The 22,751-nt window shown below is 44.1% G+C and overlaps 1 protein-coding gene across 5 annotated transcripts in view; it reads right to left on the bottom strand.

The window, feature by feature from the left end:
• Positions 1 to 4,427: 4,427 nt before the first annotated feature.
• Positions 4,428 to 22,751, bottom strand: part of LOC129827952 (E3 ubiquitin-protein ligase RNF130-like) — a 68,165-nt gene continuing 49,841 nt past the window's right edge. For 2 of the 5 annotated variants that reach the window (XM_055889258.1, XM_055889260.1), the window contains exons 6-10: positions 18,726 to 18,808; positions 12,258 to 12,354; positions 11,340 to 11,562; positions 9,182 to 9,275; positions 8,222 to 8,429 (exon numbers count right to left, since the gene is read on the bottom strand). In XM_055889258.1, coding sequence (XP_055745233.1) covers positions 8,411 to 8,429; positions 9,182 to 9,275; positions 11,340 to 11,562; positions 12,258 to 12,354; positions 18,726 to 18,808 — 516 coding nt within the window. In that variant the 3' untranslated portion in view covers positions 8,222 to 8,410. The other 3 variants (XM_055889259.1, XM_055889261.1, XM_055889262.1) reach the window with 2 other exon arrangements.

A 22,751-nucleotide genomic window follows, 5' to 3' on the forward strand; every position in this document is an offset into this window, starting at 1 on the left:
GCGTCGAGAGCCGTCAGCCTGCCATGAGCGTAGAGAGCCGTCAGTCTGCCATGAGCGTAGAGAGCCGTCAGTCTGCCATGAGCGTAGAGAGCCGTCAGTCTGCCATGAGCGTCGAGAGCCGTCAGCCTGCATGGACCTGCCAGAGCCGTCCAAACAGGACCTGCCAGAGTCCTTCAGCCGGGATCTGCCCCTTGTCCCGGTGTTGCCCCTTGTCCCGGTGTTGCCCCTTGTCCCGGTGCTGCCCCTTGTCCCGGTGCTGCCCCTTGTCCCGGTGCTGCCCCTTGTCCCGGTGCTGCCCCTTGTCCCGGTGCTGCCCCTTGTCCCGGTGCTGCCCCTTGTCCCGGTGCTGCCCCTTGTCCCGGTGCTGCCCCTTGTCCCGGTGCTGCCCCTTGTCCCGGTGCTGCCCCTTGTCCCGGTGCTGCCCCTTGTCCCGGTGCTGCCCCTTGTCCCGGTGCTGCCCCTTATTCCAGTGATGGTCCTTATCCTGGTGCTGCCCCTTGTTCTGGTGCTGCCCCTTGTCCCGGTGCTACCCCTTGTCCCGGTGCTGCCCCTTGTCCCGGTGCTAGCTGTTTATTTAGGGGGAGGTAGTGTTAGGGTGGTCAGTAGAAGGGGTAGAAAGAAGAGGGGAGTGACTATGGTGGTGTGGGGACAGCGTCCTGAGCCGGAACCACCACCGTGGTCAACTGCCCACCCGGACCCTCCCCTGGACTTTGTGCTGGTGCGCCCGGCGTTCGCACCTTGGGGGGGGGGGGTACTGTAACAGTCCTGACCTATTTATGTTAGTTTTTATGTGTTTATGGTCAGGGCATGTGTTTTGGGTGGGCAGTCTATGTTATCTGTTTCTATGTTGGTTTCGGTTTGCCTGGTATGGCTCTTGATTAGAGGCAGGTGGTTTGCATTTTCCTCTAATCAAGAGTCATATTTAGGTAGGGCATTTTCACTGTTTGTTTGTGGGTGATTGTCTCCTGTGATGTCTTTCGTCGTTGTCGATGTGTTTTCACTTACGGGACTGTTTGGCTGTTCGTGTGTTTCGATGTAACGTTCCTGTCCGTGAGTTTACGTTTATGTCTATGTAAGTTTATGTTCAGGTTGCGTCAACGTCGTTTTGTTATTTTGTAAGTTTTGAAAGTGTTTTTGTTTTGTTTCGTGTTACCATCTTCATCGTTGTAAATAAATAAAGATGGCATATTTCCCTGAACCCGCATTTTGGTCAGAAGATCCTTCTCTCCTCACCTCATCCGAGGATGAGGAAAGCGACAGTTATGACAGCCAAAGGAGAGTCAACCACTTATTAAATCCAAGGGTTCACATACTTTTTCCCACCCTGCACTGTGAATGTTTACACGGTGTGTTTAATAAAGACATGAAAACGTATCATTATTTGTGTGTAATTAGTTTAAGCAGACTGTGTTTGTCTATTGTTGTGACCTAGATAATGATCAGATAATATTTTATGACCAAATTATGCAGAAATCCAGGTATTTCCAAAGGGTTCACATACTTTTTCTTGCCACTGTATATATATATATTTTTTTGTTTTGTTTTGCCTGTTATTCTGACATTAATACATGTCACATATCAGTTGGTAGACGATGTAAAATAAAAAAATAAAAAAATCATTGAGTTAATAAAGTGCAAATACAAACTTGGAGCGTAGGGGTTGGTAATGTTCTTTAGTTGCGCCGTGGGGTTCTCTAGTTGGATTCTGTCACTCATGGGGACACTACGTCACCACAAAATCTAAGTGTTGGGCTCGAAAATTCAAGCCCCTTGGGTGCTGCCATAGTTACATTAGAAGTGCCCATCCAAGAAGGCTCAAGGTCATTGGCCACAGATAAAATGACGTCAAATCACGTTATAGCTACAGTAGCTTTGATTGGACTGAAAACGTAGCTAGTAATCATCTTCATGAATTAAGTCGACAATCTACTGTCAAATCCTTTTCAACCCTTCTCATATGAAGAGAAATAATGAGAAATTATAGATAAAACGTATCGGTGCTCATCGGCCATAAACATTACATAACAGGTTGGAAATCGCAAATTCAACAATGAGTGGTTAAAAAGGAATCCGTGGCTAACTGCAAGAATGGCAAAGCGATCACTAGCCTGATATTCAGTGGAGTGGGTGTGTAGTCCATGTCTGGGTTTAAGAGTCTCTTTTCCAAGCTTAAAATGATAAACATTCAAAATTGGCCATGCTGTCAATCCAGCATGACTTCTGCACGCTCAAAACAGCTGGAAACTCAGAACTGGGAAATCACATACTTCAGTGAGTTCAAGACAACTGTAAACTCAGAAAAAGATGAGTTCCGACTGGGAAAATACGTTCTGAATGGTCATCCAACTCGGAATTGCAAGTCGGGAACGAGGGCTTCTTTCTAAAGCTCCGACCTGAAGATCACTGCCGTCATAATGATTCAACCTAGTTTTTTCTTGAGTTCCCAGCTGTCTTGAAAGCTCCATAAATCCAGAGAATGCCAGACTTTGATGACAAAATTTGCCCACGAAGGACTGCTGCGCCACCTTCCTGTTCAAGTGAGCACAGCAGCATAAAATGTATTATATGCTGCTGCATAAATTATGTAATATGCTAGATATATATATATATACATATATATACACTCTAGCTAAGAAAGTAAGTTTATGTTGTGTATTAAACTGTTAGTAGCCCATGTGCCTCACCAAAATAAATTGGTCCCTTTTACACTGTTCTGAACTGGTGGTGCACATGCAGCCTATAGCCTGGTTAGAGAAATGTAATCAATTAATATTCTAAGGGCTTTCATTTTTTGCTTGTATACCCCCTTTATTTATCCTAAGGTTCTGACTTGGTGTACCGGGAGTATACTGTAAGAACGACCATGTTCTGAATTATGTAGCTGTAGATTTCAAAAGTGCTGAACAAATAGTTTCTTGACTAAATCCGTCCTAGCTCGCTCATTGTCTTAATCGAAATTACGGATTGCCTCTTATCCGCTCCGTCCCTTTATTCCATAGTTTGTACATCTCACTTGTCAGTAGAAACCACATTTGTTTAAGCAAGTCAGCCATATGAGCTATGTTTTTTTTAAGGCAGTAAATTAGTCTGAATGAACTGTTTCGCTGCCAGACAAGGCTCTGCTGATAGCCAGGTGTAGCAGTGGTAAAGTGTTGGGACTGCTGTTGGGACAGCTTTATGTAGGCCCTAACAGTTTGCGGACACCGTTTGTCACCGTTATAGTGAAATTAATATATTGTTTAGTGCTGTGTTGTGTCGCATGCCCGCAAAGCCACATTTTTTTTGTTGGTATGCCCTACCAAGATTTACGTGCCAAAATCGCCACTGGCTAGAAAGATAACAGTTTTTGTCAAATTGACATCAATTGCATTTTAGCTAACCCGAACCCTTTTCCCTAACCTTAACCTAATCATCCTAACTTGGACCTGGTTTCCCAAAAGCATATTAAGACAACATTTATTTTAGAACCATAGGATCGGGTAGACTAGTCTACATAATGAGATTATTGTGGATAAGAGCAAGAATAGGCTACTTGTATTTGTCAAACGGCAGTCAAGCATCGATCATCATGTTACCAGAATCAGACCCTCGATATTTACTGGAAAGGAGCATCAAGATCACGTGCACTTGACCCCCCTGTGACGTTCATAAGTTATTTCATCTGTAGCCAAATAAACTGCATTTTTTCCCCCGAGTCGTAGAGGGATGACCACACACACACACACCATATCAGCGCGCCTCCAAGTTTACTTTGATATGATGATTACTATTATATCAACATGCGCATAAAGGCGTTGGCAGTGCAATTTCTTGCCTAATACATTTTACACACACAATATTCCCACCTTGTCGAATGAACAAATGACGTCGGCATTTATAAAATGGTACTGAAACGTCCTGTTTCCATCACAACTGTCATGATTTTTTTTTTTATACAGTAATGTTACGACTTTTCTCGCCTTAAAACTGTGGATGGAAACGTGGTTAGAGTCCTATAAGACACAATACAGGTGTTTTGACAAGAATGTTTTGCATTAGGCTATTTAGTGAATGATGAGTTTCATCATACACACAGTGTAATAATTAATGTTATTGCACAGTGGAATTAGGGGTCTTTGTATCAAGCGGAGCGATGGGCTCTGAGTTATAAGAAGATGTATTGCTGGACTGGAATAAAACCCTGCACAGCCTGTAGATCCCCAGGCCCAAGTTAAAGAGCCAAGATCCTCTTCAAATGGGTAACTTTTAACCAACAGCTCTCTGAAATGTTTTGCCATGGTGAAAGGCAAGCCCCCCCCCTCCAAAAAAAAACATTTTAGAATCTTCTCCAAACTCCAGCTGAAAGGTTAATGATATTTGGCTGGGTTCCAGTAAGAAGCGCACACATTGGACCGGGGGACACAGAACGGGTCAACACAATCAACAGGTCTAGGGCAATAATGACACTTTTAATGGTGAGGCGGTACTGTATGTAACACAGTGACCCGAAACTGTGACACACACTCCCCTCCCCGCGTCACATCAATCATCATCCCAAATATCAGATGCAAGGACTAGAACACAAAGGGACAACAAGAACAGAGGAGAAAGCCTTCCACCCAAGCATTTACAAGATTGACAAAGGAAAAAACAAACAGCTTTAGAGGCCACTTTAGAGATATAGATTGTATATAGATTGTGTGTGTGTGTATATAGAGATATATATATATATATATATATATATATATATATATATATATATATATATATAGAGAGAGAGAGAGAGAGATATATATATATCTATAGATATATATATAGAGAGATATATTTAAATACACACACACACACACTAGGTCCCCCTCACTGGGGGGCTGATTAGTACACGCTGTGGGTATTTCATAGGCTTTTTTTAAATACACGTTAAAGTGTCATTATTATATTTTTTTTTATACAGAGACACATTGGTTTCGCTACAGGGAAGAAACACTGCCTGTCACAGAGTTTAGAACTTCACATAGCTGCATGTCCATTGTTCCACTGGTCTTATTCTTGCACCAGTCACTGGCCATATAGAGGAAGAGACAGGGTATGTCTGGACATAGCCCACAAGTCAAAATGTACTCTCCACTGTCCTTTAGGCAGCATAGTAAATAAAACAAAGCCAACTGGTCCACCAGGGAAGAAACAGTATGCTTTTCTATTGTTGCCGTCACGGATAAAGATCCAAAGAAAGCTAAATAAAATGATGGTTTGCTAATCATATATAGCTTACAGATGTTGTAGGATGCTGACAGTAGGCTACACTGAAACCCGTTGTTCCTTTTTTTCTAGCTCGTTTCAAATGGACAATACAGAGAGATACTGCAAAGTAAGACTAGAAAGGGTTAATTCCCCATTACCGAATCTAGAAACAGATTTCAAAGTCTCTCCCTGGAGAAAACATTTTTCCTAAATGAAAGTGTTAAAGAAAGGAGAGGATGACTATTTCCCCTCTTCTTTTTGACAGGTAATAATAGTACATTCTGCATTGGAAGAAGGTCTTTGATGTTATGTCATTGTCGATGTTCCACAAGTTAGTCAAGGTTGTCGTCTAAGTTGTTGAGCCGCCTGTCACCCTCCATAACCCCTCCCACACAAAGGCTCGCCGGTGTGCAGGAAGGTACAAGGCCATCCGTCCCTTAGACAGTGGGTCGAAACCACGACGACGACCCTCACGACTTGTTGTCATCGTAGAGGTCGAGCGATGCCTGGATGTCGGGAAGCTCCATCTCACAGACCACACTGCGCGGAGACAGGGAGTTCCGGTTGAAGAACTGGCCACCTGCAAAGGAACATGGGAAAATGTCAATGTCAGTGACACCAAGAAATATTACACATCTCCCAGTAAGATACTTACACTACATGGCCAAAAGTACTTCGATACCCCTTCAAATTAGTGGATTTGGCTACTTCAGCCACACCGATTGCTGACAGGTGTTTACAATCGAGCACACATTCATTCAATCTCCATAGACAAACATTGGCAGTAGAATTCCCAATACTGAAGAGCTCAATGACTTTCAACATGGCACCGTCATAAGATGCCACCCTTTCCAGCAAGTCAGTTCGTCAAATCTCTGCCCTGCTGGAGCTGCCCCGGTCAACTGCAAGTGCTGTTATTGTGAAGTGGAAACGTCTAGGAGCAACAATGGCTCAGCCGCAAAGTGGTAGGCCACACCAGTTCACAGAACAGGACCGCTGAAGTGCGTAGCATTCAAAAATTGTCTGTCCTCGGTTGCAACACTCACTACAGAGTTCCAAACTGCCTCTGGAAGCAATGACAGCACAATAACTGTTAGTCGGGAGTTTCATGAAATGGGTTTCCATGACTGAGTTCTCTGGGTTCGGCAGATGCCAGGAGAACGCTACCTGCCCGAATGCATCATGCCAACGGTAAAGTTTGGTGGAGGAGGAATAATGGTCTGCGGCTGTTTTTTATGGTTTTGGCCACCATAGTTCCAGTGAAGGGAAATCTTAATGCTATAGCATACATTGTAGACTAATATGTGCTTCCAACTTTGTGGCAACCGTTTGGAGAAGGCCCCTGTGCACAAAGAGGTTCATACAGAAATGGTTTGTCGAGATCGGTGTGGAAAAACTTGACTGGCCTGCTTAGAGCCCTTACCTCAACCCCGGCAAACACTTTTGGGATGAATTGGAACGCAGACTGCGAGCCTGGCCTAATCGCCCAACATCAATGCCCTACCTCACTAATGCTCTTGTGGCTGAATGGAAGCAAGTCCCCTTCAGCAATGGTCCAACATCTCGTGGAAAGCCTTCCCAGAAGAGTGGAGGCTGTTGTAGCAGCAAAAGGTGGGACCAACTCCATATTAATGCCCATGATTATGCAATGAGATATTTGATGAGCAGGTGTTCACATACTTTTGACGTAGTAGTGTATCTAGAAAAGCTGATGCCTGGCACCATCAACAAACAACAAAGAACAATGTATTGTTATTCATACTTTAGTCTTAGCATCTGTAAATAAACCTCATTACAAGAGTCACTGGGATTGGATACCATCATGGACATTTGCAGTTGAGTAAAAGTGTGAGTGTGTGACATGGTGAGGTCAAACCGTGACGTTGTGAATCCTCAATGATCCTCAAACTGCTATACAACCTCAAGCCAAGAGAGTTATACATGGAAGATCACCCGGACCATCTTTTGAATCATAGTAATCATCAATATCATTGATACCTCAATAAGATCTAAGCAGTGTTAGGTAAAGGTTTGTGGCCTGACGATTCTGATGTGTGAGGTTAGACATGTAATGTAATAGCTAAGAAATAGTGCCATCTACTGGGGATAGTTTTGCATTACTGACAAATATACAATGAGTGGACAAACATTAGGAACACCTGCTCTTTCTGTGACACAGACTGACCAGGTGAAAGCCATGATCCCTTATTGATATCACGTGTTCAATCCACTTCAACCAGTGTAGATGAAGGGGAGGAGACAGGTTATAGAATGATTTTCAAGCCTCCAGACAATTGAGACATGGATTGTGTATGTGTGCCATTCAAAGGGTGAGAATGGGCAAGACAAAATATTTAAGTGTCTTTGAACGGGGGTATGGTAGTAGGTGCCAGGCGCACCAGTTTGAGTGTGTCAAAAACGGCAACACTGCTGGGTTTTTCACACTCAACAGTTTCCTATGTGTATCAAGAATGGTCCACCACCCAAAGGACAATCAGCCAATTTGTCACAACTGTGGGAAGCATTGGAGTCAACATGGGCCAGCATCCCTGTGGAATACTTTCGACACCTTGTAGAGTCCATGGCCCTGAGAAATTGAGGCTGTTCTGAGGGTAAAAGGGGTTGCAACCCAATATTAAGGTGTTCCTGATGTTTTGTACATTCAGTCATGGTCACGGATGAGCACAGAAGAACATTAAACTTTCTGTAGGGAGGTGTGTGTGTCTGGTTTAGATGAACGAGAATAATGGGTGCATTCAATAAATATAGTAACGCATGCACACACACAACTTAGTTTTTGTGAAATTTCCAGACTTTTTGGAGTAAAAATGTTTGACCATTAAAAATCCTATTTTCCCTAACCCTTCAGCTTAAAATAACATCGTAACAAATTCAAGACCTGAAAAATGTCAGGACATTCGGGTGAAATGTTAGGAAATTGTGGTCCTGATAATGTATGAAAACCAAATACAACACTTACATTCACATAACAAGTCAAAAGGAGAGATCCACAGGGGTTTAATGTCTCAAAGCGCTTTGCCCTATTACAACAACAAAATTACTAACAATACAGAAAGGTACAGTAGTACAAGCTTACAAATACAATACAGAAAAATATGGCACAAGAAGGCAACATTGCCACGAGGCTCCGGCAGAGAAAAGGTCTAGAGGGGCAACCACGTGATCCTCTTTACTCCTCCCACTCCAGGCTGGAAGAGAAGGAAGAGGAAATGAATGACATTTAGAAAATAAGGTTGCAGAAGAAATAAATAGCATGCAAGCAGGATCAGAGAAGGGAAATGTAATTGATCTGAACATAAAAAATACTTTTCTCTTGTGTAAGGTGCTTAGCTCTAACACTTAGGATTTTTTTTGGAGTAGAGGGGATGGATGGAGGCTGTGGCTTCCGTAAATGGTTGTTCTGATCTAGGGCAATATTATGAAACACTACTCACACTGTCTCCGTTAATTGATGTGCAAACATGCACAATCCAATATTATCAAACTTTTTTTTATTACTCTAACCGCAAATGTATCAGATACATTCCAGTACCCATGTCAACTGTACTTGACTTCAGTACAAATATACACTATGCTACAATTGTGCTGTTAAAGTATTTCAATTTATGTTAGCTGTGATCAAAAGTGTAGTAAATTAATGGGACACTACCACATTTGCCACATCTGAATAATAGTCGCAGATTGTTTTGCATCTGTCTGGACTGTATTCAAACTCCATTGTCTTGGCAATGGTTCAAAGTAGTCAGAGTTGAGCCAATTTCAGATATCCACAAATCCAGGAAGATAGGCCTGGATTCTGGCTTAGTTAACAGGAAATTAAATAGACAACAATATTCTGTGATAAAACCATCAGGACTATATGAAACCAAATCTTGAATGAAAGTACAATTGAATCCAGTAGTAGAATGATTTAACTATGGAAGTGGATGGTGGTACTCACTCAGGGCTGGAGAAGCTGGCAGTGGCCTTGATGATCATATAGAACAATGTGAGAGCGCTGAGAAGGCCGAAGCTGGCGATTATAAACCACTCCTCTGTCAATAAAAGGAAAGGAGGGGAGGGGGGGTTGTCACTGCAGCCCACCATGCAATGGGTTAAAAACCGACGAGTCCCCACAGGAAAACACAAAAGATCTTTCCTCTCTTTGAAAACCAATGTGAAGCGGGAAAAGTCAGGAGGATGAAGAGACGAGAAGATGAAGAAAGATGGGGCGTGTCCTTAAGATCCAGAGGAGAGCGACAGAGGAGAGAGGCAGGATGAGCTCGAAGACAGGAGATAAAGACCTGGAAGCACGGGCATAGTTTAAAGACAGAGTGTTATGCACACACAGGCAAATGTGCACATACACAGACAGACACATACGCATGACCTCCAACGCACCCACACACACACAAAAGCAAAGAACGCACGCACACATGCACCCACACAGCACACACCAACTGCGACAGAAAGAGAACCAGAGGTGCATGTAGGCCTACAGTACATGTATCTATACAATGCATGTACACAGAGTATACCAAACATTAGGAACACCTTCCTAATATTGAGCTGCACCCCCCCCCCCCCCCCCCCCCTCTCCTCTTTTGCCCTCGGAACAGCCTCAATTTGTCAGGGCATGGACTCTACAAGGTGTTGAAAGCGTTCCACAGGGATGCTGGCCCATGTTGACTCCAAAACTTCCCACAGCTGTGTCAAGTTGGCTGGATGTCCTTTGGGTTGTGGACCATTCTTGATACACACGGGAAACTGCTGAGCGTGAAAAACCCAGCAGCTTTGCAGTTCTTGACACAAACCAGTGAGCCTGGCACCTACTACCATACCCCCCCCCCCCCCGTTCAAAAGGCACTTAAATATTTTGTCTTGCCCAATCACCCTCTGAATGGCACACATACACAGTCTCAATTGTACCAAGGCTTAAAAATCATTCTTTAACCTGTCTCCTCCCCTTCATCTACACCGATTGAAGTCACATCAATAAGGGATCACAATGTTTCGTATACTCAGTGTATAGTGCTAATGTAAAGGCAGTGGAACTGTACACATTGAAAGAAGGAAATTGAGTCACATTATCAAACAGCATAAATTGGGTGGATTTTGGAAATAATGACTGATTCATTTATGGAAGTAGGCCTACCCTGAAACAGGTTAAGGTACTAAGAGTTATATAAGAACTCACCCACTCTATCATTCCGATTTTGAGCTATTCACACTGATTAGCTGTGTTGTATGCATTACTGAATTACAATTACTAGCTTAAAGTGAAAGGACAGTATACAAGTAGTTGTCGGAATAACTGCAGTGAATGTTCTTATTTTGTTGCTGCAGTGCTGTGAAAATACATTTTTCCCCTTCATAAATAGTTATGCACAGTACAACAGAGTAGAGTGTAACATGTGTTTTGGTAGGGGATTGGTACATTACAGAATGGCTTTTTGCCAGTTGTGCTTTTAGCCTTCTCGTGGTTGGGGTTAGGATCAGGGTGGGATAGGGATTTATGGATTATACAGACAGTGGCAGCGTCATTCAGGGGGAGGTGTGTGACCGACAAGTCTCTGGGGCTGTGTGTGTGTGTGTGTGTGTGTGTGTGTGTGTCAAAAGAGGGGATGAAGAGCGGTACGGAGAGGGCAGGGAGGGATTTAGAATATATATATTGTGTGTGTGTGTGTGTGTCAAGTCAATTTACCAAAGGTTTGCAGCTCCAGTAAATATTTTGCTACTCTAGTTATTCTGTTTAAAAAGTATGTTTTGCCTTCACTAATTATTTAAATGGCTTAACCAGAGACATTTTGTTTTGTCAAGGTTAATTCCTTCACTTAGTGTTTGAACTGAAAAGATGGAGCTTGCATTCTGATTTGCCAGGATAAAATAAACTTGTGAGACTTTTAAACACTTTTATTGGGTGCGTGGGTCACAGTGTGCCTGAACTAGAAAGGTTGAGAAGGAGAGAGAATTAAACAAAAAAGAGAGAATTTCTGTTCTATTGTGTTCCAATTTTATAACACTGAATGTAACCTTTCATATCAATAAAGTCACTTGAAATAAAATTCAAATCTGAGTTGAAGACAAGAAAGTGTGTGTCCGAGGCATAAGCTGCTTACTGGTGACGGCGATGTTGATCTCTCCGGTGCGCGGGGTGAGTTCTCCGCTCTCGGAGGGGATCTGGGGTCCGGTACCGAGGGGGCCTCGTTGCAGAGGCTCCAGGCTGATGGACGTCTCACTGGACAGGTCCACCAAGGCCGTCCGCTGGCTGGCCATCGTCTGGCTGCGCCCTATCCTGTGGTCCATGTCAAAACCGGCATTGTCCACGCACGGCAGGTTGGGCTAAAGGGGGAGAAGTAGTAAAAACACAGGGGTTAGGGGAATGTTATGGCTAGTGGTTGAAGTCCAATTTGTGTCATATTAACTTTTGCCAATGTTAGCTCATGCTAGAAAGAATAGAAGCATGGCACGTTTTTGTAACACAACTCAATATTTTGATCACTGACCCCGATTTTGACTCTGACCTTAACCCTAACTTCTGAGCAAGTAGCTCTTGTAGCAGCTCATCAGATCTAATGATACCACTTTAGTCAGTTCTGGTATGACTCTAATTTCTGGTGTCCGAGTGATAGTTCCATAACTTGCCAGCAGGGGGCATTCTAGGGCTATCTATACATGAGGTCATACACAGCTGGCATAAACCGAGGGAGGGTTACGCAATCGCCTGGATAAACATCTGTCACAATGACCGGGAGCAGTATGTGAAGGGCAATCTGGGGCAATCAAGTCTTAATCTACAAAACAACACACGCAGTTTAGTTAGACTGTGAAAGATGTTGTTGTATTCTGCAGTTAATCAACGTAAACATGTGAAATTGAGACATGTTTACATAATATCTTCTAAGGCCATCTTTTTCCTCTCATCATTTGGGTCAAGAGTAGCGTGTGATCAGGTCAGGAAAAAAAAGGGCTGAGGCCAAACCGGTACTGGCATACTAACTTTAACACATTAAGACATTGACTAGACTAATACTCACCATGATGCCCAGAGCTTTGAGGATGTTCAGCTTACACATGGGGCAGGTACAGTGCTCGTTCAGCCAGGGGTCCACACACAGCTTATGGAAGACATGTCTGTGCAGAGAGCGAGACAGAAACAAAGAACACGGTTGAAGAGCACAAAGCCACCTCCACAAACAAGCCCCCAAAAGGCCGACATGGGGCTCTTCAAAATCTGCTTTTGTCCTCTTTTCCCCCCTTTACATCCTGCGATTGGACAACGACTGCTCTGTTTGAGCCGGCTAGGAGGGCATGTTGTGTCTTTGACGGCAGCAGAAAGTTTGTGGAAAAAGGAAACGAGTCACGCTTTATAAACACAGTTGTCATTGTGGGGCAACTTAAGACACAAAATAGACATTGTGTGTCTTATGACACAAGGCGGCCATTGTGGATACGAGAGAAACATCCTTTAAAAAAAATGAATGGTCTGTTCCATATTATTAAATAAAGGCGGACGGCCAGTTTCACTGCACTTCAAAAGGACCATTACGACCACATTCACGGTAGCTTCTCCTGTCTACCTGAACTCCTTAATGTCTTTATTAAAAGGCATGGTACGCAAACCATTTCAACGTTAAATATCCTTATGTGGAGCATCCATAAAACAATACAAGGCCCCATTATTGCAAAAAAAACCGATTCCTTAAGTGCTAGTAAAAACAATGCATAATAGAAAATACTCCTAAGGACAAACATAAAAGTGCAACGGTTGATTCTGCTAAGTGCCTGTCGAACATAGACTGGCATTTCCTGGGCATGGAGTGTAAAGTGCTGGTCCTTATCAAAGCCTCTTACAGTGGGGGCACCCGGCCTCTAGCACTGCTTTATTGGCTTTCAAGGCAGGCACAGAAAACAAGGGCTTTATACATTAATGAGGAGTCTGTTTACCATACAATGGCTTGGGGGGAAAGTCGGTGTGAGGTCAGAAGCAGAGCTGCAAGAGAGGGACTTCTGGATAAGCCAGTAGTAGTCAGACTCGGATAAGAGCTTGTGTTTCAGTTTGTTTGTTTCACAGTTTAAATGTGTGTGCCACAGGAGGTTGGTGGCACCTTCATTGGGGAGGACCAGCTCGTGGTAATGGCTGGAGCGGAATGAGTGGAACGGTATCAAATACATCGAACACATGGTTTCCATGTGTTTGATGCCATTCCATTTAGTTCGTTCCAGCCATTATTGTGAGGCGTCCTCCCCTCAGCAGTCTGTGTGCGTGACTGTAACGAGTGGTGGTATCGGTCTGTGTATGCTAAACGTGAGAAACTACAGTCAGGGAGAGATTGCGCTCAGAGCATTGGGTAGTATCCCAAATGGCACCCTATTCCCTAGGTAGTGTACTATATAAGGAAAAAGTAGTGCACTACATAGGGAATAGGGTGCCATTTGGGATGCATTCTTTCTTAGAGCAGAGAAAAAATTTGACGGTCAGACAGACGGGTTATTAAAAACCATACCAGATGGCATCACGGGAAAAAACGCAACATACCAACCAGAATAAATGATGTTTCTTTTTCCTGTCTTGGTTGGTAGGTTTGGTTTATCCGGATGGCATCTGTTATGACATCTAATATGTTTGCCTGCCTGTATATCTGTATACCTTTCTGTCTGTCTGCCTGTATATCTGTATACCTTTCTGTCTGTCTGCCTGTATAGCTTTCTGTCTGTCTGCCTGCATGCCTGTATATCTGTATACCTTTCTGCCTGCCTGCCTGCCTGTATATCTGCATACCTTTCTGTCTGCCTGCCTGCCTGTATATCTGTATACCTGTCTGTCTGCCTGCCTGCCTGTCTGCCTGCCTGCCTGTCTGTCTGTCTGCCTGCATATCTGTATACCTTTCTGTCTGTCTGTCTGCCTGCCTGCATATCTGTATGCCTGTCTGCCTGCCTGCATATCTGTATACCTGTCTGTCTGTCTGTCTGTCTGACTGCCTGCATGTAAAGTTGAAGTCGGAAGTTTACATACACTTAGGTTGGAGTCATTAAAACTCGTTTTTCAACCACTCCACAAATTTCTTGTTAACAAACTATAGTTTTGGCAAGTCGGTTAGGACATCTACTTTGTGCATGACACAAGTAATTTTCCCATCAATTGTTTACAGACAGATTATTTTTCTTATAATTCACTGCATCACAATTCCAGTGGGTCAGAAGTTTACATACACTAAGTTGACTGTGCCTTTAAAAAGTTTGGAAATTTCAAGAAAATTATGTCATGGCTTTAGCATCTTCTGATAGGCTAATTGACATCATTTGAGTCAATTGGAGGTATACCTGTGGATGTATTTCAAGGCCTACCTTCAAACTCAGTGCCTCTTTGCTTGACATCATGGGAAAATCAAAAGAAATCATCCAAGACCTCAGAAAAAAATTGTGGACCTCCACAAGTCTGGTTCCTTCTTGGGAGCAATTTCCAAACGCCTGAAGGTACCACATTCATCTGTACAAACAATAGTACGCAAGTATAAACACCATGGGACCACGCAACCGTCATACCGCTCAGGAAGGAGACGTGTTCTGTCTCCTAGAGATGAATGTACTTTGGTGCGAAAAGTGCAAATCAATCCCAGAACAACAGCAAAGGACCTTGTGAAGATGCTGGAGGAAACAGGTACAAAAGTATCTATATCCACAGTAAAACGAGTCCTATAACGACATAACCTGCTCAGCAAGGAAGAAGCCACTGCTCCAAAACCGCCATTAAAAAGCCAGACTACGGTTTGCAACTGCACATTGGGCCAAAGATCATACTTTTTTGAGAAATGCTCTCTGGTCTGATGAAACAAAAATAGAACTGTTTGGCCATAATGACCATCGTTATGTTTGGAGGAAAAAGGGGGAGGCTTGCAAGCCGAAGAACGCCATCCCAACCGTGAAGCACGGGGGTGGCAACATCATGTTGTGGGGGGTGCTTTGCTGCAGGAGGGACTGGTGCACTTCACAAAATAGATGGCAGCATGAGGGAGGGAAATTATGTGGATATATTGAAGCAACATCTCAAGACATCAGTCAGGAAGTTAAAGCTTGGTCGCAAATGGGTCTTCCAAATGGACAATGACCCCAATCATACTTCCAAAGTTGTGGCAAAATGGCTTAAGAACAACAAAGTCAAGGTATTGGAGTGGCCATCACAAAGCCCTGTCCTCAATCCTATTGAAAATTTGTGGGCAGAACTGAAAAAGTGTGTGCAAGGAAGGAGGCCTACAAACCTGACTCAGTTACACCAGCTCTGTCAGGAGGAATGGGCTAGAATTCACCCAACTTATTGTGGGAAGCTTGTGGAAGGCTACCCAAAAAGTTTGACCCAAGTTAAACAATTTAATGGAAATTCTACCAAATAGTAATTGAGTGTATGTAAACTTCTGACCCACTGGGAATGTGATGAAAGAAATAAAAGCTGAAATAAATAATTCTCTCTATGTTTATTCTGACATTTCATATTCTTAAAATAAAGTGGTGATCATAACTGTAAAGCAGGGAATTTTTACTCGGATTACATGTCAGGAATTGTGAAAAACTGAGTTTAAATGTATTTGGCTAAGGTATGTAAACTTCCGACTTCAACTGTATATCTGTCTACCTTTGTCTGTCTGTCTGCCTGCCTGTATATCTGTCTCCCTTTCTGCCTGTCTGCCGACCTGTCTGAAAAATCCCCATTAGTTCCTGCCAAGGCAGCAGCTACTCTTCCTGGGGATTATTAGGGATTATGTTAGTGCTATGGTTTGAGAACTGAAATACTGGTGGTTGTTGTTACTGCATATCCTTGGATATCCTGCAATAATTGGCTGTTGAGACTGTTCTGTATCTGTCTACCAGCCTGCCTGTCAGTCCATCTAAATATGACCAGAAAAACTTCCCTCCATTGACAACACACTGTCCTATAGACTGATATTAAATGTACAGAGACACAAATTGAGTGGCCGTCAAGTATACTCCCATTACTTCAATGCATTTCGTTATTGATTGGGGATAGCAGTGTGTACTTAAGGGAGGCCCCAATGGTGTTGGTGTTCAGAGATACTGAATGCAGACAGAGAAGGACGCAACATGCACACACATGATAAGGACCGATAAACTCAATTCTACATAAACAGCCCGATTGTCGCCACTCCTTCTCTCGCTCCCTCGCCATTGTTTACTCGTTTGTCCTCATTTCATCCCTCTCCCTCTGTTCTCTCTCCTCCAAGTCCGTGTGAATAAACCATGTGTTTGCCATCGGATCAAGTCTCAGGTTATGGCTCATCTACTAAACTACAAGTACTGAGGTTACCCAGAAAACCTACTAGTGCATTCTTGGTATCATTGCAGTGTGACACACACACAGGTAGCGATGAAGGGCAGAAACCAAGCGTACATTTACCTTTCAACGACTAGCATGACCAGTCAATCGCACACGTTATACTAAATCTGTAATTAGCCCACCCATGGATTGTGTACAAAAATTTGCTCTTTAGCTAGCCCAACTCTGACACTAATTCAGTCATTTTGAAATGGTGATTATCGTGCATTGCATTGTGTATTACCTAAATAAACGATAGCAGGTTGAGGCCAGACAATTCTAACTTTTCAATTTCCTTTAAACGCTAGCTAGCGATTTTGAAACATGTAGACTATCAGCATGTCCACAACTTCTGTGAGGAACATACGTGAAGAAGACTCGCCCCTTTCAGCCTCATAAGAAGGACCTGCGTCCTTCACTTCCCCTTCTCACAGCAATCTGAGTGCTCCTCTTTGACAGAGACTGGATAAGCAGGATGGATGGAGAGCATTAATGGCGATTGGCCAGTTCAGTCCTGGACTGTGTTAACATTTCTGATATCTGATCTGTACTGAGCTGGTCTGTTCTGGACCGAAGAAGGGGGTACGTCGTCCTTGCGTCAGTTGGGCCAAATGAAACACAGCCCCAATGCAATTATGCAGAGATTGGCTGGCTGATTCAGCTGCTACTCAAGACCAAGGGTGCATCTCCAAAGTCTAGGAGAACTTTGGAGATGCATCTGCAGAGACAGGATAGGTGAAAGCAATGTGGTCGGATGCCTACTGGGAATCGTCTTTCACCTGTCCAGTTCCTTCACATCAGTGCAGATGAAAGAGAGGAGGCAAGTAGAGGAACACAATCTGGATGTGCCATGTTCTGACCGAATGATTGATATGTCTTGACATGACTTCAGAAGGACACCTTGGGACACATCTTGAGAGTGACTGTGATGACCAGCAGTGTCCTATCCCTTAGTCCAGTTTCTTAGTTCTATCCGCAAGGGCCAGAGAGGACACGGCAGATGGCGCAGGGAGGGGTGTGTGTGTGTGTGTGTTTCTGTGTATACGAGACAGAGAAAGACAGTGCCCGCGCCTGCGTGATTATGAGCCTAAGTGTGTGTGTGCATGTTGCAGAGTGTGTGTGTGCGTCGGAGGAGGACGTTTAAGTACGCGTGTGTGTTAGTGGGGGGGGGGGGGGGGGGGGGGGTGGATGCGCCTGGAGGTCATTTGGCAGCGCTGGGTCTAAATATAGCCGTAGCGAGCTTGCAGGGGTTACGACTCACAGCGAGAACCGACGGCCTTGATAGCAGAGCGTCTGCATTTCCTAAACAGACCAGACTCCATTTAGCCAGAGCTCCTCCCTCCCCCTCCTTTTTCCTGGCAAGAGCTTAAATGTCAACTCTGACAGACATTACATTTTCCACTTCCTTTGTAAACCTTAGTGATCCACTAAACCAACACATGCTGTATGTGTCCTACAACTGATCCCAAATCAGATCCAAATGGTCAAACCAGAGGTGATTGACAGGTAGTAACTGTCAATCACCTCTGGTTATACATTTTTCACCTGACCTGCACACATACAGTATTTCATTTTCGCTCGTCCTGTTTTCATATTCCTGTGGCGTTATGTATCTATATATGTGCAAATTACCTACGGCTAAATTGTGGTGGGGCGTGTCTCTGGTCTAGCCTGATGTGCGTCAGTACATTGGTCCCACTGAGCAGAGCTGCAGGAAAGGTGTGTGTGACGGATAAGTGTGGTGATTACCTCAGACAGGAGGAGAGATGTCAGGGACGGGTAGAAACGCACGTCACAGGAGGAGGGAGGGAAGGAGAGGAGGAGGGAAGTAGAGGAGGAGGGAGGGGATGTAAGTGGATGGTGTGACATTGAGAACGAGTGGATGGCGGACATGTTGCATTCCAAATCCGAGTGAGTGTCTGTTGCGTGTAAGAGGGGCAAGGACTGTGTCAGGCTGTCAGCTAAAACTCCAGGCTTCGGATGTATATACTGTAGGTACTAGGACAGACACACACAGTCTTGTACAACTAACCTTGTGGGCACACAAAATTCAGTCTCATTAAAGATCCGATTTTCCTTAACCCCTAACCCTAACCCCCTAGAAATAGCATTCAACCTTGTAGGGACAACCCCCCCCCCCCCCCCCCACCCCCACAATCCCCACACACACACTCACTTGCAGGGCAGGATGCGGACCACGTCGTTGAGCTGGTAACCCTCGATGCACACAGCGCAGTGGTTGAAGTCCGGGTCTGTCTCCTGCAGCACAGGAGACAATCAGTACAGTCAGTGTTAGACAGCCACAATTAACAGGAAGTCATCAATTACAGAGGAAGTGAATGAACAGTGACAATGAAACAAATACTTCACTTTTGACCATTCATATTCAATAACAACCTGGTTACAAATAGCTGTTTTGTGCAACAGGCCGAGGTGGAAACGGTGCCAAACATGGTCAGTGTCTGACGTGTCTGTGACTAACTGCCCTGGCATGCCCATCAGTCAGGGTAATGCTTAAGCATGACATGGGAGGAAAAGAGGGAGAGAGAGAGGGGAGGAGTGGGTGGTAAGGGAGAGAGAGAAGAACAAGAGAGAAAGAGGTGTGATAGGGGTGGAGAGGTAGAGCGAGATCGCGTGAAAGACAGTGACAGACAGGGGGATGACACTGAAAACATGACAAGAGAGGTATAGAGAGCCAAGGAAGAGAGGGAGGGTGGTGTGATTGCTGCCATCGTTCTTTGAATCTAAGAGAGACTGACAGAGAGGGCATGGAGAAAGCGAGAGAGAGCGAGGTGGGGGAAGCGAGAGAAAAAAACAGCGTGATAAAGAAAGAGAGAAAAATAGAAACAGTGTGATAGTGTGATGAAAGAGAGAGAGAGAGAGAGAGAGAGAGCGCGTGTGATAGAGGGAGGGAGAGAGTGTGAGGGAGGGGGGAGAGAGAGAACAGAGTGTGATAAAGAGAGAGAGAGAGAATGTGATAGAGAAGGAGAGAAAGAGAAAAGAGAGAGAATCAATGCCATATTATTTATGGAGTGTGGCTATCTGTCTCTACTGACAGAGGAGAAGCCGCCACAGAGGCACAAGGACATACCAGCGCCCAGCCAGCCTGGTCGGGGACTGAATTAAGTAGGGAGGGGCTGATCGATATGACAGGAACAGGGCTCTGAGAGAACACAGACCCCGCTGTCTGCTATCTCTCCAGTCATACCTGGGAACACTAGCCTAGTCCGACATGCATGTGCTTTAGATAGCTCCACTGACTGTGTACAACGGTGGCCCCATACGACCATACAATTGCATGGCAATACTAGTCAGAAGAGTTGGCTTAAGCCCATATAGATCTGGGACCAGGCAATGTAAAATACTGATAATAATAACAATAATGTCTGTGTTTAGCTGAGATTTTTATCCAAAGTTAGTATGTAAGGTCCCCGCAGAAATCAAATCGCCAACTTAACTTTGTTCCAACAAACCAAGCCATCAGAACTGGCCATGCTGTTGGCAAAATTGGATGCGCAGTACTTCTGGGTATTCGAGTATTGATAAAGTCTGATAGCTTGTGTAGAACAGAAAATGACCTGTGCCAGGTTGCCATGCAGAGATCAATATAGAGAACAAAACATAGTTGTGAGGCCCATCTGACCTAGTGGGGCTGGCTGCTGTAAATGGCCACCTGATTAAATATGAATGCTCTCGTCTACAGCGACTGCTGGCACAGAATGAGGCCAAGGCACACAGCACCTATTCCCGCTATAAATCATACCTGTCGTAAATTGTGCATATTGTGAAAACGCCCATCAATTACCTTTTATGGTGAAAATAACGAAATTAGACCACAGCAGTTTCTAAAAGAAAAAGCCATGACAAATTAGATCAAATATTCTTGGAAGTGGTGCCAGAATGTTTTTGCAGTGACTCAGACTTTCACTGTAGTATTCAGCAAAGGACAGTGAACATTTCTGAAATAAATAAACTATGACAAATTGTTGTGGAGTTTGCAGAACATTTTATTTAACAATGTTTTGCATCAACTTTTACCCCAAACCTAAATATGCTCACTGCCTGCAAATTCTGAAACGTTGTCTTGGCCTACTTGAGACATTTGAAATTACAAGGTGAACGGTCTGTTCTACCGTTATCTTAATGTAGCCAACATTTTAACCGCAATCCGGATCGGATTATAATGAGCGAAATAGGCCTACTTGAAATAGCTTATCTATTTAGTACTGTGAGGTAGGCCTAATTAAATGAGAGTTGGGACGAATTGGATCTTAATTTGTTTAGGCTACGTTGGGAGTGTTAAACCATCACAGTCAGAAAACGTGAGGAATTTATTTTGCAATGACTATGCAAATAAAATAATCAGGAAATATAGTCCTAACGGCATATTATTGTAGTTTGTTGTTATACATTCATTTTTTTAATGAAAAGGCATGTAATCTTATCTCCCATTTGCACAGAATACCACTTGCCTGCTTGCAATGCAATACTTCAACCACCATAAATTATGCACACGCATGGTCTAAAGTTTGCTGGAAGTTACGTGCACTCTCTCTTCAAGAAAACATTTTTATAGATGCCAACTTCTGTGTGAAAAGTGGCGCAGGAACGTTTTGGGGTGTATTCTGTACATATGCAGAGTTTAAAAATGAGGCCCCAGTCCCTGTGTGAAATTGGCCTCTGCTAAAATAAAGCAGATCTGTGTCACTAATGGCGGATTTTCAAGATGGCAGAATCTGAGACTTCTAGGGGCCGGGGATGACAGGGGTTGTAGAAGAGCAGAGATCATAGAGTTACTCGCCACAAGTCGATTTGCACTATGAGACACAACGGATGTTTTATCTTTCGGTTACGGATCTGATGGAATAGTCCCTGATGTGGCCTGAACGTGTCCTATGTGGACTGTGATTAATGGCTTACGGCGCTGACCAGTGCACTATTGAACGTGACCAGCGTCGCCGTTGACGGAGTTGACACGGGCCTGTCCTAGTGCCTAGCAAAATAGGTGACGGCACTGACCTTTTAAATAGATCGATCAATAGCTTGGCCCTTTTGAGTTGGACAGTGATGTTATTGTTCCTGAACAGATATCGGACGGCAGGTCCATGAAGGAAATGTCCCTCTGGCTGTGCAGTAATGTTTAATTAAACTAATGACCTTCATAGCTGTAACAACAGACCTCCATAGCAGCCGCAATATAGCAGTGAACGCTGCTACATGCAGGTCTGATACACAGTAGAAGTTATTTCTCAATTGGTTGGGGCATGTTGCTCGTAACTCCAAAGTTACTGCTTTGATTCCCGCATGGGTCCACAAACAGTGAACTTATGTGTTTGCTGTAATGACCAAATAAAGGCTGTGGCAATAAGGAAATGGCAGCTAGGCTAGAATGCCACGTATTGTGTCTGGACAGTATCACGTATAATCTCCTTATCTCTCGACTGCAGCTCTCGCAAGCAGTCCTCGTCGGCTGTCAATGGTAAATGGCCAGGCAAGATCTCTCCATTACGTGCTCTTACGTCCAAACCTTGCCCGTGCTTGATGGCTTAACATAACCCCTTGTCCAGAGAGACGTCGTGGCCTGATAAACTGGCAGGTTATTTGTGACCGTTGACACTGTAGCCCGTTCTCATCTCTGTGATCACCATAACAGGCTGTATTTTCTACCAAGGGCCTTGGCCCCTTAGTGCCTGCCGGTAATTTCCAACTCCAACCTCCCCCTTCTCTTCCTCAATATCCAGCCTTGACATCCGGCTCAGTGCGGTCAATCACTCCCGGCAGACTTCCTCCTGATGGAAGGTTTCAATTTCTGCAGCGCACTCCAAGGCCCATGGTTAATTCATGGCCAGAGGCCTGTCTCACCCTTGACGAGGGCTCAGAGGTGAGAAGGGAAGAGGCCGGACGGAGGGGACCAACACTCTCCCACAACGCCCAACATTCTCCTCCATGTCCCGTCAGCCCCGACGCTCGTCTTCACTTGAGACATTCTAAGGATCTCTGTTACACATCAATAGCATAATACATTTTCAGTCAGATGTGATTTTCACTTTTTCCTGCATGTGTCAATGTGAGAAATACATATGGAGTGCTCATAGGAGGATGTAGAAAGGATTTTAACCTGGGGTCTTTGTTTAGTTGTTCTGGTTACTCGTGTTGACTACCAACCACACATTCTGGAATATTTGAATAGTAAACACAAGCA

The sequence above is a fragment of the Salvelinus fontinalis genome, chromosome 29 (genome assembly GCF_029448725.1).
Source record: "Salvelinus fontinalis isolate EN_2023a chromosome 29, ASM2944872v1, whole genome shotgun sequence".
NCBI classification, from domain to species: domain Eukaryota; kingdom Metazoa; phylum Chordata; class Actinopteri; order Salmoniformes; family Salmonidae; genus Salvelinus; species Salvelinus fontinalis.